Source organism: Gambusia affinis, linkage group LG19, assembly GCF_019740435.1.
Source record: "Gambusia affinis linkage group LG19, SWU_Gaff_1.0, whole genome shotgun sequence".
NCBI lineage: Eukaryota > Metazoa > Chordata > Actinopteri > Cyprinodontiformes > Poeciliidae > Gambusia > Gambusia affinis.
Window position 1 is genome coordinate 22,344,772 of NC_057886.1, and position 26,435 is coordinate 22,371,206.

At 38.1% G+C, this 26,435-nt stretch overlaps 1 protein-coding gene across 1 annotated transcript; it reads left to right on the forward strand.

Annotated features, from left to right (window-relative positions):
• The first annotated feature begins 10,714 nt into the window (after window positions 1-10,714).
• LOC122821664 (hepatic leukemia factor-like) lies at window positions 10,715-24,528 on the forward strand. Its single transcript, XM_044099775.1, has 4 exons — window positions 10,715-11,192; window positions 13,553-13,903; window positions 20,684-20,886; window positions 21,638-24,528. Exons 1-4 carry the CDS (start codon window positions 10,760-10,762, stop codon window positions 21,851-21,853), a joined length of 1,203 nt encoding a protein of 400 aa, XP_043955710.1. The 5' UTR covers window positions 10,715-10,759; the 3' UTR covers window positions 21,854-24,528.
• Window positions 24,529-26,435: the final 1,907 nt, after the last annotated feature.

Here is a 26,435-nt window from a genome sequence, read left to right on the forward strand (position 1 = left end):
TTGTAAAGTCTCAAATATGGCTGTTAAAGTTGGAATAAATGGATGATTGCAACAACTTGAAGCGACCTGGAGTTTGTTGAAGCATGCGTCGGACAGCGAGAAATTCACCCCGTTAACCCAGTGCGGTCCTCTACAATACCGTTGGTTTGCCGCACATTTAAAGTGGGTCTTTGGGCTCTTTCTAGAAGCAGTTGAGACTTAAGTGGATGTGAGAAAAGTGAATTTTGCGTCACAGATCCCCTGAACTCACGATTCTACCGAACAGAAACAGAACCAAACTGTCCTCAGTACAGATTCACATTCAACAAATGTTCAAATCTCAGCTTGGTGACCTAATGCGGTTTCGCTGCTTTGTTAGCTTTTCTCTCCTGGTTTGGTTGGCTTTGGGATCTCCAGAAATGAGCTGGATTCTCTTTGGGAACAGGAATATCTGGGTTTTCCTCCCAGATTTGTTACCGTGGCAACCTGATGGGAAGACAACTGGCGGATAGATATTTTCAGCCTCCTTTTATTGTTGTTTTCCAAAAGTAAAAAGGCAACGATCCAAACTCATTTTAACAGCTTAGCTGCATGATGCTTTCCCCAAACCGTTGGGATTAATTAGTAAAACGTGTGAAATGCTTATTTTCTTGGTGCTAAAATCAAATTTCACACTCTTTGCTTTCTGCAAATTAATAGTTTTTCCAACAGTTTGTCCAGTTCCCTCCAGCAGAAATAATTTTCATTTCTCTGATTGAATCTGCGCCGCTGCATCTGAACAGCCATTCAGTCATGCGTCTCTTTTTTCCTTTCTAAACGGACCGCAGCACATTAAAGGATCCAGAAATACTCCGCAGCCGTCAGCCACTTGTTTCACCCCGGGCCCTCTCGACGTGTGTGTGGGCACTGGAGTGTGTGGCGGCGAGTGAGGGGGAATGCGGGAGTGATTTTAATGTAGTGTGTGGGAAGGGGAGATGAACAACCTGAAACCTCGGCATCTCTCACCTGCTGGTGGAGATAATGAGTGGGTGGGTGGGGAGTCAGCGGGAAATGCGCACAACGCCGTCACTTTTCTCCAGACTGCAAAACTCAGTATCTTCACTCAAATGTTAGCCGTTATCCAGACGCTTCAACAACCAGACAACTCATGATCCAAGAAAAATCCTGAACCTGATATCTGTCTGCGTCGGGATTGTCTTGTTTTCTGAATCAAGTTGTTGAGAAATTTCCCCTGAAATTAGAGTTTGGTAAAATAATCTCTCGGTTCTGATTCCAAGCTTCCTGCGAACAATAAACAGTGTTTGATGCTCAATAAACAAAGTAAGAGTAAAAAAGTGGTTGGCAAAAAGGCAACTGGAGTAACTGATCGCAACATTAATCTTTTAATATTTAGAAATTACATAAACTATAAAATTATGGGTAAATTTTGGTATGAAAAAAATACAAAATTAGGTCAAAGACAAATAAGTTCAAATCAATTTATTTCAATATAAAACTTATGAAATGTTGACAAAAAGTTAATTTTTGGTGAAAACAAGCATGTTCATTTTTCAGTGAACTTACTCAGAGTGAAGTAAAAGTAAAAAAAAAAAGTATCTCAGGTACTGATCAAAACATGAATAATTTTATATTTAAAAATTACATCATCAGATGGAACAAAATATAAAGCGGTGTGGAAATTCTGGTACTTTAAGGATCAAAATGACAAAAAAAAATCATATGAATAACATAATAAATCATGCAAAAATAAACAGTTTCAATTTAAACTTTACTAATAACTGCAGGTGTGTTTTTTTTCTGTGGTTAAAACACATTTGTTCTTCATCTAGTGAAGTTAATCAGAGAAATTTTACTCATGTTAGAGTTGTGAGTAAAAGTAAAAAGTTCTGCATTGTAAAAATAAACCTAGAAGTACAAAAAATTACTCAAGTAAATGTAATAATTACTGCCCAACTCTGCTGGTGATAAATGCACAAGATAAAGATATCTGTCGCTCCATAAGAAAGTTCTGTTTTCTCCCCATTGCCTGAAAAACCCATAAAGTTTGTAGGTGATTTAGCATCTTAATCACACTTTGCTTTCTTTCAATGCAGATGACAATTTTGTTTCTTCGCCTAAAATATCTGAGGACAAAAGTCTTAGATTAAGTGTACCCAGGTAGGCTGCAGTTATTGTCTGAGTCTTCTCTGATATTGAACATGAATTATTCATTTCTGATCTGTCGGAGCTGAACCTGGCGCTACATCTTGAGAGAAATGTCACTGCCTGCCTCCTTTCCTCCACCCACATGGAGCTGGAATGTCTTCATGGAGGCATTAGCCTTTCCTAAGCCAAAAATACACAGGCAAAAGTTCAGGGGATGGATTAACCTGTGCTGAAAGTTTGTTTGCTCCAATCTTGGCTCCAAGCGTAAGCTTATTACCGGCAGCACAGCCGTAACACAAGCTTACCAAACCAAAGGGCATTTTGGGCTTCAGGGGTCTGAGATTAGCCTATAGCTGTATGGATAACAGCAACAGACAAACAGAAATGTAAACAACAAATCAGAACTTGTGAAAATGACTATAAATGATTCTCGAGAGCAGATGTCCAGACAGATTACAACGTCAACAAGTCAGTTTGTAAATGTAGCATCATTTAATAGCAACAAAACTGCAAACTAAAACACTCATAAGCTGCATTTCCATTGTCCATATCACTGCCCATTTCAAGAGGAAATTTACTCTCAAAATATGGAAACACACCAATTTAAAAAAAATCTTCTTTTGGCTCTACAGGAATGTCAAACTCCTATTTTTTTTCAACTCAAGATCATAAATGCTCTTAAAGGGCCGGTGTGCTTGAATGTGTTCACTAAACCATTTCACAAAATGTTAAAATATCAATTGATTCTTAAGATAAAATAATATAAATTAACATCTTTTCAGTCCCTCCAGGATCTCATGATTTTTTTGTGATTTTTTGCAATAAAACTCAAAGTATTTGTGGTACTAATTAGGAAATATTTGGGATATTTGCACTTATTTATGGTGGTAAATGTAACTTTTTATGACTCGCTGTATAGATCATGGGCTATAATCTGACATCAGTTAAGGCTGAGAAAGTTAGATAAGTAGGAGAAATATCTGCAATAAACTCCCAATTATATATTAGCACAAAATTTGTTGGGATTTGATGATTTTGTATGAATTTCCTTGATAATTCTCAAAAAACTGGAGGGACTGATTGATATAATTTGGAAGTAAACAGATAAAAACTGCATTGATTTGATTAATAACATAATATTTAAGCACAACGGATTTGGGCCACTGACCTCGAGTTTGACGTGCTCTCAGATGAGGTGGATTTTATTTTTTGGTCGTATCAAAATTGACCAAAAACCTATGAAACGTTTGCAAAAGTGCAAGGGGAACGCTTTTTTTCCTGCATGTAAGTAAGTTGATAAACAACTGAATATTGCCACTGACATAAACCACAAAGAAGAAAACAGGAAGTAGTTGGAGAATCATAACACTGCATGTTTTTCACTGACTTACTGCTTCGACTAACTTGTTCATTTGTGATTTTAATTGCATTTCTTATTTAATGGAAACTCAGGAATTACAGAATCGAGAATATTGATAAAAGTTTTGAATTTGTAATGGAAGTGCAGCTATAGCAAATCATCCAAAAGGAGTTTCATCAGGTCCAGACCAGCCAGTCCACTGTGGTGAACCTTCCACCTTTGCACTGGTCTGCAGTCGTTCACCCTCCAAGTTACAGGCAGTAAATTGTCCAAACTGTCTTGGTATTTGAAGAATTTGGTCTTTTCACTGGATCTAGGCTGTTCATGAGGTTGTTAAGTTCTTATAAATTCTTCTGTGGAAGGAGTCAGTAAATTTGACTGAAGTAGCCGTTCGTCCTGTAAACGGTGTGTTTCCGCCATTTTGAACCGCTATTGGCCCTTTCCATGTGACGTCAAGGAACGTCAGAAAAACGTGAGGAACGTCAAAAAACGGACGTTACAATAACTTGGTCGCCTAATGTCGCTTTTATTTAGTTGATTTCACTGTAAAAATGGTCGGGTCAAAACAAGATCAGGTTATTTACCATTTAACTCAAGAGGATCTCAATCTCCTCTTCAATACACGACAATGGAGTCAGAAAAGTGTGACATCACTTCATACTAGAAAATAATAAAACTACATGAGCAGATCTGAAACATGTTAAATCTCAGATGTTTGCAGCTTGTTTGCATAAACCTCCCTTCATGTGAGCGGACGTCCTGTCCCAGCTGGAATATTGAGCCTTATTGGTCTGTCAGTACAGCCGAAGCTCACTGCTGTGATTAGAGCAGGATAACCGCCACTGTCCATGCAACTGACTTACAAAGTGTTACGTAACATTTTGTTGACAAATCAGGATCATTTTAGCAAAAGCTCCAGATGGCTTAGAGTCTCTGCTGCTGAATTAAATCCTATAACTCTTTCAATTCAGATTCTCCTTGTGGAGAAAGACTCATCTTCACCAGATTATTACATCAGATCAGGTTGGAAACTAATGTTTCTGTTTCTATTTTAATCAGCACATGTTCATGTTTCTTAACTCATACTGAAGGAAACACTGTTAACACATTACAGGGAATGTTTTAGGGAAAATTAGCAAAGTTACACACTTTCCTAATGTGTAGATTTACCAGATAATCCATGTAGACAGAAGCAGCTCACAAGCTAAATGCTGGTGCTCCTAATAGTAAAAGTGCAGTTATGTAAAAGGTTGACTTAAATTAAGATTTTATAGGGCGTGCTCCGGTGGCGTAGAGGGTAGCGCGCCCCACGTTGGGAGGCCTTCAGTCCTCGACGCGGCCGTCGCGGGCTCGATTCCCAGACCCGACGACATTTGCCGCATGTGCTTCCTCCTTTCCTGTCAGCCTACTGTTGTATAAGGGACACTAGAGCCCACAAAAAGACCCCCTGCTGGGGAAAAAAAAAAAAAAAAATTAAGATTTAATATTTATGAAGAAATGATTCCCTGATTAAAAACTCACCTGGAGCGCTGCCTTGATTCTTCCATTCATGTTTGAGAAATCCTTTAATTTCAAGGTGCAGCTCCTCCTCAGAGCTGCAGTTTCCAAGCTTCAGAGCTTCCTCCTCCCCCAGTTAGCTCCTCCAGACTAGCCAGCAGCAATTAGCAAACACCTGGACAAACTGCTGAGCTCATTATGGGAGCAACTTCTCAGGTAAAAATGTTAAAGCTGCAGTATGTAACAGGATAAACAGGACAAACAGTTTTCCTGGAATGGTAAAAAAAAAAAAAGTTGTTTCTCTGCAATTAGCACATTTAGCAGCAAGAGCATGAGTTGATTGACAGCACAAAGACCCTCCTCCTGGCTCTGATTGGTTGTTTTCGTGAATAAAAAACTGCTAAAATACAAAATCTAATCAGGTATTTTTACTTGATGAGTGCAAATATCTTAATGCGCTTGAAATAAGAAAATGAACTTGCAAATAACTTAAGCAAAATATAGGAGCTTGTTTTAAGTCAATAATTAGCTAATATTGATTAAAAAGCACCAGTTACTCTGGCAGATTATTTCACTTATTAGATGAGAAAAATGTGTTATAAGTGAATTAATTGAAGTAGAACTTTTTCATCAATTTTAAGGAATTATTGACTTACAACAAGATCATGTATCTTGCTGAAAAGTTGTTTCTTTACTTTCAAATATATTAAGATATTTGCACTAGAAACCAAAGTAAAATAGCTGGTAAGATTTTGTGTTTTTGCAGTGAAAGTCTACATGTCTGTCTCTTTATCTCAAACTCTTTGTGATCTGCCAACCTTGACTAAAACTTAAGTTTCACCACTGAAGAAACATCTGATTAAGCTGAATTAACTTGTGTTTGCCTTGTTGTTATCAAGATTGTTTTATTTTGTGAAACAAATATCCAAAGTCAGGCCACTCTTGCTGTACTAATGAGTGATGTGTGCTGTCTTATACGTTGTTAAATATGTCCTTCTCAGAATCTAAGCTCAGATCCCCCTCTCAGTCCAGTATGTGTGGTTAAACTCTGCAGAAGGAAAATTAGTGACGTGTAAGCTGAACAAAACCTGCATTGTATGAAAGCAGTCAGCTGAACAGAGCAGCATACTCCTGAATCACTGAGTTAGTCAAGGACAGAGGGAAAAATAGACAAATTCAAGGAACATCAGTTATGTGAAAATGTGATTGCAGGAGTTTTGTGTGGAATCAGAGATTTCTCGGTTTGATAAAAGGGTAATCAAGGCCACAACAAGAGAATGTGCCAACATTGTTTATTCCTACAGAAAGTAATAGAAATGTTTTATTTTTCTTGGTTGTTTGCATGAAAATTCACAAGTCTGGGGTCTACTCTGGAGAATTTTGCAGCTCTTAAAGGGGCGTTTGGAAGCATAGGAAACAATCCTGAGGCTTACTTTAGTATAAATCCCACATACATGATGATGTTGGATGCTGAAAAGTAGGAGAGCAACAGACTCAACCTTAAACTGCAATATTTTTGAGTGCATGTCTAGACTTCCACAGAAAACGAGAATGAAGTCTAATCAGATTGAGGCAGAACATAAAAGGAAACCACAGACATTATTCATGATGAACACATGATGTTATGATTGGGTGAAACCCAACCTGTAGATAAAATATGGATGTACAGAAACATGCAAAACATTAAAACCACCCGCCCACCACTGTGGTCCCCTTTAAGCAACAATATGAACTGGGAATTACGTTAACGCTTTAATTTGGATAATGAAGTTTTACTAAAAATTTTTACATAATTAATCGCATTTTTTAAAAATACACAAAGATTTGATCCTTTCAGACGTTTCCGGTCCACGTGGGTTTAATTCTGGCTTTAAAATGCGATCTGATGGCAATTTTGTGAAAGTTGTGCTAAAAGGAGTTAGCATATCAGCAAAATTATTCAATATAACGAATCAAATTCGGACCAAAAAAGTGAACTCTGGTCCACTTACAGAAGTGAACTCTGGCATGGTTTGAATGCAAATGTGAACGCCAAGCGGACCAGAGACCACTCCAAATGTAGGAAGCGGACTACAGCGCACGGCATTGTGGGTAAAAACAACCAAAACAAAAGCGCTAATCTAATGCTAGCAGAAGAAATGGCTCTTGGTCTTTAGATAAAGACACAAGAGAAATCCTGCAACTGCTCAGATTTGATGCTATTTTTGTTTCTATTTTGTGAAGAAGGAAGTTGTGCCCAGTGTTTATTAGTGCAGCGCCCCCACAGGCGAGGAGGGGAACATGTCTGCGCTGCTTAAATGTTTTGATTTGTTTGACTGTGCAATGTGAAAGTGAACTGGCAGCAGCTAAAATAGTAACAAATGTTGCCGTTTTGTTGTCTATCAGACTAAAAGCTGTGAAAACAAACCACTCAAACTCTAGAGGCAAGAAGATATTCACATTTTTTCCCTTTTGGGTTTAGATGAGAACTAGATAGCATAATTTTCTAGAGTCTAATTGTCCTCGAACTGTTCATAGAGTGAGTCTTCTTTTGGCTTGTCTCTAAATTTAGGGAGCATATATGTTCTGTTAATGACGTAGGGTAATTATTAACAACAAACAAACGGGCTAAGCCAAGAGAGGAGTCTTAAACTATGACTCAGCCACTACTACGCCGGACAGCATGAGCCTCCATGTGTCTCACAGAGCAGCAGCCAGACAACACCCATTGGCTGAAAATAGGTCAAAGATTCACGTCATCTCTGGATGTGGGAACGCGGCGGATTACTTACTCTTTCCTCTGATTTACAGCAGATCTCTGCGGCGACGCGGAGCGATGGCTTCCACAGTTTAAACAGGCTTTACAGGCACAAAACGGTGGAGGCTGAAAGAAGGAGACGTGCCAACACAGAGGAGACGGTGCAACAGTCGGGCTCCAGATCAGTCAGTGTCGCTAGAAAGGAGCAGAGATGCTGCTCCACAATGAGTTTACACCTCCTGAACCTTTTGGGCTGATAATTAAAGATGCACCGATTCGAAATTAAAAACTGGATCAGTTCCAATATATATAAAATGTTTATTTAATTCATAGACAGAAAAGATTTAAATGTGATTGTTGGGTTTAGTTTATATGCTAATGTTCCCGCACCAGAAATCACTGAAATTACAAAACAAAATATGGTAGAAGAGCTGAAAAAACTAAATTTAAAGCCGTTTCCTATTCTGGTCCAAAATGGGAACATTTGTTACACTTTCCACTGTTTGTTTGGTTTTTTTTGTACAGTTTTGCTTTATATAAAGAAACTTCTATCAGTATGGAGAGTGATTTAAAAAAATATGTCAATCTGGGAAACCTGTCATTTCAAACGGGAAATGTGCCTGCACCTTTTTGTGCTGGTCCACCAGTTCAACCAGTGCAAAAACTGGTTTAGAGTCCTGGAATGGCTCAAACTTCAAACCAGTTAAATTGGTGTGGTTCAATTGGAAAATCCTCCCAATGTGGTTGAATTTAAGCAGATGGAGTCAAAGCTCCTAAACAAACTCATCTTCAGTTATCATGAACACAACAAGGTGTTAGTTCCTCACAAAAACTGCTTTTGCATCAGGTGACAAATACATGATAAAGTTCTAATATGTAGATTAATTTAGAAAATCTTCAGACACCTGAGCTTCATTAAAAGGTTTAAAATTTGATGTGTCTCAAAGTTTTTAGTGATTTATTGGCCTCAATGTTAGAAAATTGGCCCTAATTTCAAAATTAGAAGTTGAGAAAATACATTGAAAAAGCTCAATCTTACCGAGTGTTTTGTGTTTTATCTAGTTTGTAATGCAAATGTCTTTGTACACTTGAAATAAGACAAAACTTAGAAGTAACTTTTCAGCAAGATATGTTTGGTTTAAACCAATAATTCCTTAAAATTGATTTTAAAAAACATACTAGTTCCAGTGGAAGATTTTTTTAATAAGACGTTTTCCCACGTTTAAATTGAAAAGAAATCTAAAATTAGTCCTTTTACCAGGAACCAAAACTTCTTTGACTCAAACCAAACTCTTATATCTTGGTGAAAAGTTACTTGTAATTTAGATTTATTGAAACGTTTACAAAGATATTTGCACTAAAAACTGAACAAAAATACTTTTGGCGTTTTTTATCAGTGGTTTTTGGTGCAGCGCCACCACAGGCGAGGAGGGGAACATGTTTTTCTAATTTGGTTAGTTTGGTAAGTTTTCAGTAAGATATCGAAGCAAGACTCAAGTAAAAAAATATTTCATAAGGAAAATGTCTTGTTATAAGTGAAATAATATGCCAGTGGAACAAATATTTAAAGAATAATTTTCTGAAAACAAGCTCTTATATCTTGCTAAAAACTTAATTATGAGTAATTTTTGTCTTATTTTAAGCGTACAAAGATATTTACACTCAAAACTAGACAAAAATACTTGTTTTTGAAGTGCATTTGCTCCAGATTAAAGTGATGTCCAGGCAAATCGTAAAAGCCCCACAAAGTTGTTTTCTTACTGTGAACATTTCTGAAATGCTTTTGGCTGCACAGAACAAGCTGTCAGAGTTGGCGTGTGAGCGCAGCATAGCTGAGGAGGCTCAGTCTGTAAACGCCGACATGGCTCTGAATACTTTGCATAATTTTGCAAATGCAAGACAGTTGCATGAAAGCCAGGGAACCATGAAAGTGTTTAGAAATAGGTTACAGCATCGACTCACGCCCAGCAGAAAATGCGATGACAGCGTCTGTGTGAGTAAACAGGAGTGACCCAGTCAGTTTATAATATGATACATCATGAGACCACAACAGGAGCTGGACCAGGGTGGTTACTGTTTGCTTTGGGGTTTACGGACTAGTTGTGTGCAGCACTCACATCAAAAAAGATTTTCTGTGTGCATAAAGCACACTTTACTTTCTAGTGCAAATATCTTATTACACTTGAAACAAAACTAACTTAGATATAAGAAGAGAAGAGCTTGTTTTAAGCCTCTAATTTCTGAGTATTGATTTAAAAAGTACTATTTCCACTGGCTGATTATTTTACTTGTAACATGGACAAAATGCCTTGTTATAAGTAAAATAATCTACCGGTGGAACAAGTACTTTTTAAATCAATATTCAAGAATTATTTATTGAAAACAAGCCCACATATCTTGCTGAAAAGTTACTTCTAAGTTAGTGTTGTCTTATTTTAAGTGTAATAAGATAGAAAAAAACCTTTTCTAAAAAACAAATTCTAAGTTTGACATGTTGAAAATTTTTGAGAAAAACTTTTGTAATTAATCTCAGAAATGTTTTAGTTTATTTTCAAAAGTCAAACATTTTTAAATTTTGAGACTGACACTTTTATGATTTTACAATTTGAGCTGAAATCTTTCGAATTTTAAATTTCGAGCTTAATTTCAGGAAATTTCCAGAAAAATCACAGAATATTCTAATAGTTTATTTTTTCTAGAAAAATCATGGATATTTCTCAGTCTCAAAAGAAAAAAAAATGTTTGAAACTCAAAAATATTTTAAACTGAAAATTTTCCACATTTTTCCCCCAAAATTTTTTGCGATGACTCTCAAAATTTCAGAATTTTTAAAGCAAGTTGTCAACTTCTGAAACCCAGAGATTTTTTCCAGAAATTTTTATTTTGGCATAAACATATTCTTTTTCTTCCTTTTTCCTGATCAGCGGTCGCACCCAACTGTCAGTAAATGCAGCACGGACATGGGGATTTACCTGACGTCCCTGAACGTACAGTCCCCTCCCTCCCCGGTGCTTTGACGTCACTGGCGCCCGTCTCCTCGCATGCACCCGGGAGTGCAGCAGCGGCTCCCCCCACCTCCCAGCCTTCCTCCTCCTCCTCCTCCTCCTCTCCACCCTCTCTGCCAGAGAGCCCCGACGACAGACAGCCATCCAGCCGCTCACCGTCCTGCTCCTGCCGCCGCCGCCGCTGCTGCCGCTGAGCGGAGTGTGGTCTCCTTTTTTCCACCTGCGTGGGTTTCTCCACGAGCTGGACAGCGAGTTTTTATTATTTTTTTGAACTATTTTTTTTTATTTTTATTAATTGCTAACCGGGTTTGGGGACATTTAATTTTTTTTTACTCCTGCTGCCCTTCAAGTGAAATGGAGAAAATGGCCAGACCTCTTCCAATAAACCCAACTTTCCTGCCGCCGACTCATGGAGTCCTGAAATCCCTGCTGGAAAACCCGCTGAAACTCCCGTTTCACCACGATGAAGGTACGCTGTCTTAAAAAAATGTGCAAAACTTACTGCGCACACAGGTGCACGTAGAGCTGCTTGTTTGCGCACTTCTTTGATCTGACAGATATAGGGGACTGCAAGGACACAGGTCAACCAAATCACCTAAAAGTGGCGCGTCTATGTAATTGTAATTTGCTATCTTTGTTAAAAATTAAACGGTAATCTGATTGGCCAGGAGCGGCAAAGATAGAGAAATCGGAATGCTGTGTAATTCGGGTTTAATGTTTTTAACTGGCAGATTTGGCGTCAAATTCAGCCATCAGGTGATTTAAACATGAAGTTATTTTCTCAGTGAACACATAAGGGTCCAGATTTAACCGCGCTGCTGTTGTGTCTGCGCTGTTAATAGCGTGAAGTGCTGTTTATAACATTTAAACCCCGCTGTTTTCAATGGGACTCATTAGCAGTACCGATACCTGCCGATAGAGGGCGTTTTCCATGTTGAAGCCTCTTAGGACGTGTTAAATGGATGTTAGTTGATATGAATGACGGATAATGTTTACATTTAAAGGGCCAGGCTGCTCAAGTATTAAATTTCTCACGGTTTAGTGAAAATTTCCACATCTTCTAATATTTCTTCCGGTCAGCTGAGAGAGCGAGATGGGTAGACTTGTTTAAAAAGGACCCTAAACATTCAGTGAATTGTAGATATTCACGATTTTTGCCACAACCAATTTATTTATTTATACATTGGCATATTGTTTTGTACGCCTACCTTTTTCTCTTTAATTGGTCTAAGAAACTAAATTTGGGATTTTATCAACTGGAACATAAAATATTGGACATGGATAAAAACAAAAACTTTAACTGTGTAACTCTGATTGGACATTAGTTTCACTTTTTGAATCCAAATACAAAAAGTATTTGATTTTACAGTATATAATACAAGCTGCCATGATGGATTTGGAGGTTGTCATTAATGGGAAACCTCAAAAATTAAAGTCCCACTTCCGACCTAACAGGAAGTTGGGTGAGAAGGTTTCTGGGTTCCTAATCATTCTGAAAAAATAATGGGTTAGTTCCCTTTTAAATCCAATTCCCTGTCTGAAAAGAGTATTTTAATTAATATTTAAGCAATATTTTTCAGCTATCAATTGCAATCAGCATCAGGGATTTTAGGTTATTTAGCTTGAACTACAAATGAATGCTGAACTTGTTATAATTTATACATTTCTTTATAATATAAAATCAATGTAAACAGTTAATAAATTCATTAAAAAAATAATCCTTTCACAACTATCATAATGCCAACACAACTTTACTTTTGGGATTTTAACAACAAAGGTACAAAAATATATTTTTTAAAGATAATAAAAACAGATTAAAGGTGTTAGAGTTGAAAGAATAAAAACGCACCAACTTTATAAACTGAAAACTACTGATGTGCTACGAAGGTGAAGATGATGCTACGACAGAAAAACAGGGAAAAATTAAAACACAAAATTGTAACACGATGGAAAAAACATGGCGCTAAAAAAAAGTTAGATTTTTGGAGATTGTTGTGAGTTAAAGCGTTTCATGGAGTGAAGTTTTAATATTCTGTCAAGAGCAACTACAGGCAGTTTCTGTATGAATTATTTTCCTCTTATTTTTCTATTTTGCAGCTTAAGAGGTTCCTGTGTTATATTTAGAAATATAAGTTTAATAATGTGACAAGCATTTTTCTGTTCAGTCAATATTTAATACAGCTGACAGAAAGTAATATTAAAATTTTATGATGTTTAAATTTAGTCCTTCATGTTATGGAAAGACCGTAAGCCCTCTTGATACAAGACGAAATTGACTGCTTATCAGTAGATCAAAGAAAATCAATCAACTTTCCATTAACTCATGAATTGATAACTTTCATGCCTAATTGGTAGGCCTGCCACTAAAGCAAGTGTTGCTGGGCGATAAATTGTCCCAGATGTTACTGCTGTTTTGAGAACACAATATCAAAGATCAATAAACTTTAAATTCTAATCAACTCTTACCACTGGAACTGGGAAACATTTTACATGTCCCAATTTAATAAACAAAACAGAAACAACAAATAAAACAAATTATAAAGTCTCTATAAATAAAACTGTGCTTCAATCTTTGGGCTAGTTGAGATCAATTCACCAGACTTTTGCCATCCAGCTTTTGGAAAGAGAGAAAAGAGAAAAACTTGAATTGATGCGAATGGAAATGATTGAAATAGTTTTAATTTATCATGCAATTAATTGATTTATTCTGACATGCCTACTAATTGGTGTTTGTTGTTAAATCAGTTGTGGTTTTCATTTAACCACAGCTTCTGGTTCTACTAGATGAGCCCAGGGTGAAATCTGACGGGATCTGTTTTCTTCTTTCAGGATTCGGGAAGGATAAGGAGAAAGAGAAAAAGCTGGAAGATGAGAGCAGCACAGCCAGCCACCCCCAGTCGGCCTTCCTGGGGCCCACTCTGTGGGACAAGACCCTGCCGTACGACGGCGACAACTTCCAGCTGGAGTACATGGACCTGGAGGAGTTCCTGTCGGAAAACGGCATCCCAGCCAACACGGCCCAGAGCGAGCAGGCGGCGCAGCCGTCCCAGGCAGCACTGCAGCAGGTCTCGCCGCCCAAGCCGCCCACCCCCTCAGTGGTGGACCTCAGCAGCCGCGCCACCACCTCCGTTCACGCAACCATGCCGCCTCAGACCTGCCTGCACAGCCCCACCGCTGCAGGTAGGAAGCATGCTGAGGCACACCTGCTCACTCTCACACGTGGGTCCTCAAATGTCCTCCACATGTTCTTAGATGGTGTCTGTGCATCCTTAAAAAGACTTAAATCTGTCTAAACACTCAAGTTCATGTATCCATAGATAAGTTCTTTAAAAAGTCTTAAATTCCTCTAAAGATAAGCTCTTATGAATTCTTAACTTAATATATCTAAAGTTAAGTTTTTGAAAAGGTTTTAAATTCCTGGGTCTAAAGGTAAGCCTTTAAAAGATTTAAATGAATGTATCTACAGTTAAGATCTTAAAAAGTCTTAAGTTTGTGTATCTAAAGACAAGACTTTATGAATGAAATTAATGTAATTAAAGATAGGGCCTTAAAATGTGTTAAAGTCATAAAAAAAAATTTAAGCTGGTTTTAACTACGTTGATTAAAGGCCTTAAATTTTGTCGTGGCAGGATTATTCAGTCTATTAGGCTGGATGATATGAACTTAAAGTTTTGATTTTTTTGTGGTACTATTGTGATAATCATAAAAGTGATGCTAAGAACTATATTTACTTCTTTATTTAGATAACGGTATGGCTGTGATTTCATGACAGTCTCACAAACACAGGTACTGCTGTGGAGAAACAGAACCGTCCCCAAACAACTATTTCTGTGGCCTTTATTTTGTTCTATGTGGCTCTAAAAACATCTTGATGTTGCATATCTAAAATTAAGGCCTTAAGATTTAAATTAATTAGAAAAAATTATGTTGGCTTTAGGTACGTTAATCACAGGTCTTACAGGTTGTCATGGCAGGGTGATATAGTCTCCTATATTCTATGCACTCTATTTCTCTGGTGGGACATTTTCATCATGTTCTTTAAATTCAGGTGGTTGATGCTGCCAGTAAATAACTGATCATATACCTTTGATAGCTGGCTAGCTAAGCTTCTTTCATCAAGGGTAAAGGCAAATTAATGCTTAGTTGACACTTCTATTATCAGGCAGATAAAAGACTTTGTGCATTTTGTTCAAAAAGGGAAAAAATCTTAAGTTTGACACAGTTAAGTCCCTCAAGAATCCCCTATATTTTTAGTTGCTTTGGCCCTCAATACCATTTAAGGTGGCATTAAAAAGGTATTAAAAAGTCTTAATTTTGACTTGCTAAACCCTGTTTCAGGTTGGGATGAAAATGATTCAATCTGTTTGTAAAGCTGCAGGCTCATGAAGCTCAGGTCTAAGTTTGCAGCAGGGCGGCTCTAATGGAGCTCCGATTGGCTGAAAGAAGCCCCGCCCCCTCATTGTTTTTGTTTACTCCACATAGTTTGGTTTCGTAAAGCTGTGCCTCAGGCTTGAACTCGCTGAACCACATAAACTCACTTCACCCGACTCCACAAGGTGGGAACTTTCAGATTCGCACGTTTCTGAATCTGTCTGGCGTTTCGGTCACCGCAGAAAACGTCTCGTTAAGGAAGCGGTTACCTAACGAGCTGGCATCCAGGAGGAGGCGGCTGCTTTTCCTGCCTGATCCTGCGACCGGTTCCCTTCCAGAGTCTGACCGGCTGCTGACAGCGGATCAGATCATGGTAGATAAACAGATGGCGACCCTGAGGGTGTTTACCTGAAGGGGCGGGGTCCCAGTGAGGGGCCTCACGTGCCTGTTGGAGGGCCTCACTGACCCAGTGAGTCAGATGTTTTCAGGCTAATCAAACGATAACGGATCGGTCTGATTCCAGCTGCTGAGTCTGGTTTAGTTGGAGATGTTTGCTGCTGGAGGTCCGTCTCCTCCCAAACGTTTCCCCGGTCAGGAAGGAAGAACCCGGCTGGAGGTTCTGTAAACAGGTCTTACCTCATCTTTAATGTGCTGAATGCATCGGCAGGGAGGGGATTATTCCACATTGTGTTCAATAAAATCTCAGAATCTTCTCAAGTTTTAAGGAGAAAAATCATCTAAAATAAAGCAGGAATGAAAACAAACGCAGGGGAAATTAAATTAGTTTAATTTCTCAGGAAATTTAGCAGATTGTGAAAAACACTCAATAAAATTTTTACTCACATTTCGTAATGTGTGTTTGTGTTACAGTTTAAATTGATGGAATATTTAAACATTTTTAGTTTCATTTAACATTATCAGAAAAAAAATTGATAATGGTAGTAATTCTAACAATAATGACAAAAGAATAAATTTTGTTTAATAGAAAATAAATAAATGAATAAATCCTGAATTTAATATAAATGAAAGTATTATAATAAAAGTTAATGTGCTTCGTTAAATATGCCTCTGCTAAATTTGCCCCGCCCACTTGCTGCACAAAATAATTTCACTGTTTTTTGGAAATTAGGTAAATATTTTTATTATTCACATTTCAATGATTTTGAATTTAAAATGTGACATGACTGAAACATTTATTTATAATGTGACTGAATTACTAAAATAAAAAAATCATTCAGTGATTTATTTAAATAATTATGGCCGGTTTGGTCCTCCGTATTTTCTTCAGACAATCCTGCAGTCAGACGGGCTCCATATTTTCAGGCTGCAGCATCTCAGCTTCAGCTCAGATGTTAGAGGAACTCCTGCTCTGTTTGACATTCATGTGTCCGGGTTCTGTTTGGGTTCTTTTCGGGTCCGTCTAGTGGTTCACATTTAGCTCTCGTGTGAAGCCAGGATGGGGTTTCCTCTGGCGTGCGGCGCCATGTGACTGGCGCATGCGGGCAGCCGTGTGCAACGCTGAGCTGCAAACCGGAGCCCCCTCCTTTTCTTTTCTCACTTTCTCCCACCTCCCCACACCCACTCCACCCACTCTACTTCCTCCCCCCCCACCCCCCCTCCCCACCCCCTCTTCCCGGGACCCGGCCCAGACTCAGAGCACACGCTGTACCCTGCAGAGGTCACATGGACTCGGGCGTGCTCCGGTCACGTGCGCGCCGCATTGTTCCAGCTCAGCGAGTCTGGTCTCGTCTAACCAGCTCCGCAGCCTCCGCCGCAGCGTCCTGCTGAGGCAGATAACATCCTGTGTCTGCCACTGCTACGGCCTTCACAGGTCAAAGGTCGCATCGAGGACATTGACCCCGCAGCGGCCGGAGGGGGAGTCAGGCTGCAGGTCGAGCTGCGCCTGATTCCAGTTACCCAACTCCAGGTGCCTGAAGGAAGAAATCAGCTCCGTCTTGAGACAAACTGGGATTTAAATCAGAACTTTTTCATCTAGTTTCTGACACCAACCAGATCAGAACCAACCGATATTTCTTCGGTTGGCTTCGATCAGTGAAAAACTAAAGAAAATGTATTTGGTTTTTTAGCTTCAACAGCAGATTCTTTGTTGTACTTTATTTAATTTGAGTCAAATTCAGATAATTCGTTTTTCACACATATATTTCACACACATTTACAACATAAATATTAGAAAATAAGTTAATTCTCACACAGTTAATCATTATTTAATTCATAATTAAAATGACTATATTTTGTTTTACATTTAAATGTTCAACTATTACATTATTTGTTGATATTATCAATAAAATATGGTAAAATAACATTAACAGGTACCACAAACATGAAAAAATAAAACCTCCTTTGTAAATCTTTTAAATATTTCTGGAGAATGTGCACAGGTTGCACAATCCGCCCCATTCATGCCTCACATGATGCCTCACTACCCTTCATCTGATGTCTGCTAAACTGTTAACTAGTGGAAACTGCAGAAGATGCAATTTTCAGTTTTAATAAATTTAAAACTGAATTTTTAAAATTTTTCACTAATTAACCAGCAGAATGGGAAATGTGGAATATGGGAAACCAGCCGGCTTATTGACGCTCTGCTGTTCTGTCTGGTATATTTTATCATCTGAGGCTCAAAGTTCCAGCTGGGAGGTTTTTTGAGGTGAAATAAAAAACTTTCATGACCTGAAATTATCTTCCTCTGAGAGTATTTACAGTAGAGAGTTTACCCTCCTGTCCTTCCACCCGACTCAGAGTTCAGCAGTTCACAGATACGTCTGGTCGTCATGACAACAGCCCTCATAAAATCATAAAAAGCCCAATGTGATCGCTGAGCGTGACGTCAAGCTGGGTGCAGATGATAATCTGTAAAATCAATAAATCCATACTCAGTGCAATATTTTAACAAAACATTATTGAATTTGGTTTAGAGGTTTCCATGGAAACCCAGCAGGGTCGCTGATTAATCTCAGTTCGTCGCTCCTCTTGGGTCTGGTCAGAACCGGGTCGTTGAGTTTAGACGTTCCTGTTCTGACCGCTTCTGCCTGGGTTACCTGCACTCGCCTCACAGAGGTCAGGTCGGACTATTTGTGTCGCCGCTTAAAGACGGATTATCTTTAATCTGGTCTCTGGTTTAGAAATGAAAGAACAGATGAGAAACGAAGTCTGAGACATTTTCAGTCTGAAACGGCAGAGGAACACTGAGAACACGATCTGAAACGATTAATCACGATTAATCGGTTTTTCAAATGATCGTAGCAGTCTTTAACCGGAGTATACCGACTCAAAACAACAACAACACAGTCAGAGCAGAATTAAGCCAGAACTGTAAAAAAAACATTAAGATTTCACAATTAGGATAAAGAAAACTTATTTTTCTGTAAATACGTTCTACCCTGAACTCTTCTAGTGGCATTTTTTCTTCACCTGGTTCAAATTCTAAAAAAATAAATAAAATAAGATAATTTTAATCTCCTATTAAGCAGGTGTTGCATCCAATTATTAATAAAAAATTAATAATTCAAGCAGAAAGAGTGGAGATGTTCACATGTTGATGTTTAAAGTGTTTTTTAGTGCAGGTGTGTCCTTTGCTACGTTTTAGGTATTCAGTTTTAATTCTTTGAGTCACAATTTGGTTCAGTATTGATTCAGTATTATGCAAGTAGGAATAGCAGAAATGACCTTAGGAGACATAAGCCTGTCGCAGTAATCAGCCAATTAATCGTATGATAAATACAAATGAGCTCAATAATTTCCATACAGATGATCTTTTGAAGAGCAATTTGTTTTAACAGATTTTATAATCCATCTAATTTTTTTTTAGTGTTTTTTGAATTTCGGTTTTATTATTTTTGGTTGTTTATTTTAAAAATTGGAAATATCTTTGAGTTCCAGTGTTTGGTTTTCTTTTCATAAAGATTATTGGTCTTTGAGAGAGAAAACCTTAATTTTTGTGCCATTTTCACTGTTACTGGAAAATGATCTCAAAATAACAATATTACTGTGGTAATTACTGGGAGAATTGATCATCCAGTAAACTTTGTTATTGTGACGGGTCTTCGCAGACGGTTTAGTTCAAACTCTCTCTGGTTTTCCAGCAGCAGGGTGACCCAAAACACACCAGCAGATCAAACTCAAGAGTGGGTCAGAAAAACAAAATGGCCTAGTCAAAGTCTGGTCTCTGATTCAGGTAACTTGCTTTGGTAGGACCTCAAACACTGCAAAAACAAGAAATCTTACCAAGTATTTTTGTCCAGTTCCTAGTGGAAATATGAAATAAGTTCAAACTAACTTACAAGTAACTTTTCAAAATATAGGAGTTTGTTTAAAATCAATAATTTCTTAATATTGGTGAAAAACAATAAATAAATTTTATTGTTAATGTGAAAAAAATCAACATTAAGGAATTATTTACTCAAAATAAGCTCCTTGTAAGTTCGTTTTGCCTTTTATTAAGAGTACAGAGATATTTCCACTAGAAACTACACCAAAGATACTTAGTAGGATTTTGTATTTTTGGCAAGAAAGTCTCCCATATGTCTGAATCAGAACCACTCAACAGAATACCTGATGGTAGATGTCAGATAGCTTTGGGTTTTCTGATCGTTTAGATCCGTTTGTTCCAGCAGATCTCCTGCAGGGCTGCAGAGCAGGTCAGCGGCTCCCACATCGTTAATGTGGGTCATGATGTTCGAGCCGCCAGCGGATCAGCGGCCGATGAAAATACACTTAGCGCTGGTCGGGACAGAGAGTCAGGAGTTTCTTAGCTCCTGAAACAGTCACACAGCAGGCAAAACCAGATTTTTCCCTGCAGTCTGAACGGACCAATTCCTCTTCCATATCTGAAACTACATTGTATTCAATTGTTTCCAAACCTGTCTGTCCGCTTTTGCGTTTTATCCGACTTTTACCCCATTAATATGAGAAATGAGTCGTAATTTGGCACCAGAAGAAACCAGATGCTGAAAATCAAAACGTAAACAATGGCTGAAAATTCTGATTATTAAATTATAAAAGAAGTCTGTCAGTATCACCTTCTCTTCTGACATTTCTGACTACACACCCAAACAGACGTCACTATCGAGACTGTCAGCATTTACTATTAGTTTTGCTTTCTTTTTATTAGCTTTCTGTCTAATGATCTCCACTGAATAGAATATTATAACAATAATATTATAATAGTACTAATATTATAATTAATAATTGTAATTGTAATTATTAATTATACCCAACAATGAAATTTAGGTACAATACTTCAGATAAAAACAATTAGTCACTTCTGTGTTGATAAAAAGTTAATTTAACCCAACTAGATCAGTTTCAAAACATGCCCAGCATAATTGAATTTTAAGACGCAGCTATTTATTAATAGACGGGTTTAATTAGTTGCAAAAAACTGACAGATTTCAGAAAAAAAAAAAGCAGAACCTGCTGCTTCTCAATGTTTGTGTAACCGTTGTGTGGCGGCACCACCTGCTGGTTGGTGGCGGTATTACAGCCTCAAGCAGAACTGGAAGCTTCACAGGGAACAAACATGGCCTCCCAGTTCTGATGTTCTGTTTGTCTCCTCTGTCCGGTCCGCAGCCAGAGACACACCCAGCCCCATCGACCCGGAGTCCATCCAGGTCCCGATGGCGTACGAGCCGGACCCGGCCGACCTGGCACTGTCCAGCGTTCCGGGTCAGGAGATGTTCGACCCCAGGAAGCGCAAGTTCTCCGCCGAGGAGCTGAAGCCGCAGCCCATGATCAAGAAAGCCCGGAAGATCTTCATCCCCGAGGACCTGAAGGTGAGGAAGAGTCTATGGGCCAGACCGCAACCAGAACCAGAACCAGAACCCATCACAATGACATGGGAAATAAAATCTTTCTTTTTTCATTTAGGCAGATTATTTAGATTTTAACTATAAAATATTAACCTAGTTAATAGTTTTTTGAAATGTATGTTCATTTCTATGAGCTTAATATTTGGTCTGGGCTCCTTTTGGATGAAGTGTTGCATCAATGTGGCGTAGCGTGGAGGAGATCACCCTGTGGTTCTGCTGAGGTTCTGGAAGTCCAGGTTGATTTGATGACAGCCTTCAGATTATGTCCATTGTTGGTTCTGATGTTTCTAATCTTTGAGTTTTAGCTTGTGTCATCAGTTATATTATTTAAGCTTTCTTTCTTTCTTTCTTCCTTCCTTCTTTCACTACTTCACTCCTTCACTCCTTTCTTAAGTTTCAGATGTTTATGCAGATGCATGTTTTGCTACAAATGATCAGGCATTCACTAAAACGATGCTGTTATTGCCTTTTAGGCAATAAAATGCTAATTTTGTTATTTAAAATTTAATTGAACTATCTGTTTTTTGTGTTTTTTATATATTTCTAATATTGTATAAATTAAACTTAAGTAGTTAAATGAAAGATCAGCAGAATGTTCCAACCTTCACTGGAATCGTCAGTGACAGGATTCACCTTCAAAATAAAAGCATTATTTATTTTTATTATTTCATTGCCGTGTTGTTTTGTTCACTGAGCCCTCTGCTGCTCCCTGCAGGATGATAAGTACTGGGCGCGACGCAGAAAGAACAACGTGGCGGCGAAGCGCTCGCGGGACGCGCGTCGCCTCAAGGAGAATCAGATCGCCATCCGAGCCGGCTTCCTGGAGAAGGAGAACGCCGCGCTGCGTCTCGAGGTGGCCGACTTGAGGAAAGAGCTGGGCCGCTGCAAGAACATTCTGGCTAAATACGAGGCGCGACATGGGCCCCTGTGAGACCCTCCTGTGGCCCACCTCTGCTCCCAGAACCTCCAGTTTGCCCTCCTGTTTGAAGGACAATGTCTCTAATGGCGGCACCCCCACCTGTATGATTCTGGTATTTTATTAAGCTTCATCTCGTCTGCTCCTCCTTTGATTTCTCTACATGGTTTGAATAAATAGATTTAAATATATTTACATGTGCGTACTTCCCACTGTGAGGAGTTTGAGCCCGCCTCCTTCTCTACATCAGATCAGGACTAAAATCCTCTTTATTTCGTCGTTCTTAGCCACTTATGTTAGTATTTACAGTCCAGTCCAGGAACATTTTGCTCTCTGTTTGTATTATGTTTTAATTTCTTGAGCAATAATTTTAAATATGTCTCCACCTCCTGCTCCTGTTTGTTAACTTCTGCACTAACTAGCGTCTCACAATCGGATCCGGTTCAAGAAAATTCCTCCTATTTATCTCCCTTTTATTTCTCAGATGGAAGATTGTTGTTTTTATATCTATAAATAAATATATATATATTCTGTTGATATAAATGTTAGTATTATTACTGCTCTGAAAGCTGTGGTTGTTTAGTCTCCTTCTCTTCAGGTTGAAGCATGATTTCTCTCTGTTTTTTTTGGACTAGTTGTTGATTCTTTGGATTCAGTTTGACTTGGCATGACAAGTCCGAGTGTTTTTGTTTTGTTTTTTTCCTTTAGGACTCGGTGCAGATGTTTTGTCGGTGGCATCTGTTTGCTGTCTTTTTAAAGATGGCTGTATGAATGTAAAAGAGAGAAAAGGTTGGATGGTGTTGTCCAATACTGTGTTTCACCCAGTCAGTTTGTTTCCTGCAGACCAAACCAGAGATGTTTCTATAAATCTATACGTTGTTCCTTTTTTGTACAGTATTTTTCCAATATATATATATATAAATATATAGAATTGGTGAATTGTGTATTTTAAAGGCACAACAAGTCCAGAAAAATATTAAAAATGTGTTTAATAAAATAAATGAATAAGTAAAGAGGTATTTTGATATTCTATTTGAGGGAATGGGAAGGAAACCAAAATATTGGGGGCATTATTGTAATTATATAATATGATTTCAACACTCCTTAATGTGTTTAATGTTCTCAAAAACATGGGATGGCGTTACTATGACGGCAGGGAAACTATAGCTGGTTCTTCCTGCTGCTCTGCGATTGTTTTCTTCAGTTGTAGCGAGTCCCTGAACCAGAGTGATGAACCTTGGGAGACTTTTTTTGTCGTTTTTGCTGTTTTCTGGGCTTACTGCAGACTCTGTAGATTGAAGCTGGATTTATGAGTCATGTTTTAGACAGCCTTCAGTCTGCGATGTGCATATGTTGTTTCACAAGGCAGATCATGGCATGTATGGAAGTCCAGAGGTCCCAAAATGATGGCATGTTTTTACATCAAAATCCTAAAGATTATTTCATGCAAATATTTGCAGTTTGCTCTAATTGTGCAAAACGTTACCCGTTCCAGAAAGATTTACCTCAAACGTCATCTCACTGCAGTAGAGGAGGCCACTAATGCCAGATGTCGCATAACCTCCAACAATACCAAAGATTGTTTTGGGAGCGATTATCCTCAATCTACACCACAAATTTTCACACTAATTATTTTATTCAAATAAACCAGCTCTGCTTAATTTGACCCCTGGTTAATGGCGAAAACTATTTTTAAAATATTTTTTGCCATACATGCTTTTTTCATTCAGTTTTGAAAAGATTGCATTATATTTTGTTAAAAGGCTCATGAAATATTACATCAAATTTTAACCATCTGAGAAGCGTCATGGTTTTTAATGACAGTTGCTGTTTTTAACTGGCACTTTCTGCTTGAAAATTAGATATTCTGCAAATGTTTAAATTAGCAGTTTCCATTCCTGCCATAAATGTTTCATTAAGTTAAAGCAACACTACATCCTTCTTGAACACAAATGGGCAGAAGCTGTGTAATAATTCAACAAAATAACACATTTAACATACTCTGAAGTTTTTTGTTTTTTTTTGTTGCTCATTAATTCCAATACGTTTTTGGCATCTCAGGACTTCTGTATTTGTCTCCTGAGGTCATGCTCATTTGGATGTCCGTACTTTTAAAGAAGTAAAGTGAAATAAAATAAATCCTGGAACCTACACCCCTGTAAAACAAAACTCTCACATTCCACTGAGACTTTTCGAAGCGTTATCGATCTGGTCCACAGGTGTGAGCGATATTAGGCGGCCATTTTGTTACCCAGAGTTTTTATCTCTTTTGAGGCTCCAAAGCTTCCAGGGGCGTCTTTGTTTTTCATTAGAATCAAGCAGGAAAAAGCCAGTAATGAATCTGTGAAATCCCAAACGTACCTCACGTGTTGAGTCATCTCTCTACCTCACCTGGAAATATTAACCATAATAATCGTGAGTTTGTTCCAGTGCCTTTAATTCACCGACTGTTTCCCAGTGTTTTGGTCCCATACGGCGCCGCCCTGATGGCTCCAGATTGGAACCAGAAGATTTCCTGAACCTTCGTTTTATTTCAAACATTGCAGCAGATTTATAACCGTTGTATTCATGGCAACACCAACAGACTGTTTCAGAGTGTTTAAAGTGCAGCATAAAGGAGTATTACATGTTGTTCAGCCCTCTGCCTCTCTGTCTGTAATTTGTAGTGTAATAAAAATACCACTTATTTTCCCATGTGTTTTCATTCTCTGCACAAAGATCTACATGTCAAAATACTAGAATATAGTGAAAAAGTTTAATATTTCTAAATATTCTAAATATTGCTAGAAATATTTAGTATTTCTAGCAACTTGTATGTTATATAGATTTATTACACAGTAAAATATTTCATGCTATTATATGTTGTAATCTTTAAAATTACAACATATAATTGTAATTAGGCCATATGTTTTATTTAAATAAAACATATAACAAATGTAAATATTACATCTGATTAATAATAAAAGGACATTTTAAGCAGAGATGTTCATTTCTAGTCTGGGCTCCTTTTGGATGAAGTGCTGCATCAATGTGGCGTAGCGTGGAGGAGATCACCCTGTGGTTCTGCTGAGGTCCTGGAAGTCCAGATTGATTTGATGACAGCCTTCAGATTATGTCCATTGTTGGTTCTGGTGTTTCTAATCTTTAAGTTTTAGCTTGTGGCTTGGGTTATATTATTTCAGCTTTTTCAATGTTCATCAGCTGCTCCCTGTTGTAAAGCATCCTGTTGCTATGGTTACGCATCTTAAAAGAGCAAAGTATAAAAAGTACCAGTCCATCTTCAGAGCATCCAAAACAAGCGGGAACGGTTGTACAAGAAAAGTTATTTTCTGAATGAAACGAAAACAGAACGGTCTCATGCTGACGTAATGGTTAATTTGCCAGAACTGCTCTAAAATGGCCACCAGAGGGCGCAAGTGGTGAAGTGAGTTCCCAGTTGACTCCCATTTGATGAAGAAAAGCAGTGACATCCGGGTTTCTTCAGTCATGATCCGAGTCTCATGACCAAGAACAGGTTAATCCAGAGCTTCGCTCATCGTGACGGATGTGACCCCAATCTTTCTGTCCGCCTCATGCTACAACCTAGCATCACTTGTGAAAATATTTAAGGTGTTTTGACAGCTGATAGTTCGATTGTGGAACAAACTTGCAACATTTGTTACATTTTCAGCTGGTACTGTACCAAACAAATCAAACCTTTTGAAAAAACTGTTCCCCTCCTCGCCTTTGGAGGCGCTGCACCAAGAACTACTGAAAGGTACGCCAAGAAAAAACTCAAACTCAGAAGATAAATATAGTGGTGTCAGATTTTAGCGGTTGTAGGATTTTTATATTGTCTTTGGTTGGTTTTTCTTTCCCAGAATGCCTTGCGCTGTAGTTCGTTCATGCTATGCTTTCGACCAGAACCCGAGACAAAAGTCTGTCATATGGGCCAAAATTGTCGAGTAAAAAGTGGAAAGAAAAGGGGAAGAAAACAATGTTAGCAAAGTTATCATTGTAGATTCAGTCTTAAAATTTGCTGTATGTGCTGACTCCATCATGATATTGTGTTTTATTTTACATAAACTGAGTCATAAATTGAATAGCAGAGCTTTAATGACACCTAGTGGACATTAATTTAGTCAGTTGAGAATACCGCTCTGGCTGTACACATCAGTGGGTGGCTGTCCTTCAGACATGTTTGTCCTTTGGATATTATTCGTCTGTAAGTTCAAGTTTTTGAACTACTGTTTTAATAACGTGTAGGATTTTGTCAACAAGGCTTCTTTCTATGTTGTCTAGCTAATTTTCAATTGGCTACATTGTTAGCTGACCATTTGTTAGCAGAGGTGTAGTTCCTTTTGTATATGATCTGTAATTGTACTTCAATTTTTTGTTTGTTTTTTTTACAGTTTTACAAAAAACTTAATAGAAAAATTGCTCCAAAAAAACAAAATACCAGCAAGGACTGGATTATTTTTCAGATGTTAGCTAGTTGTCTATTAAAAGAAAGGTGTTTACATTTCCAACTCCTGTAGGCTCTGTTGAACAAATTAATAAAATCCAAATGTACTATTTAGTAAATTAGATAAAAACTGATTGGGTTTGCATTGTCAGC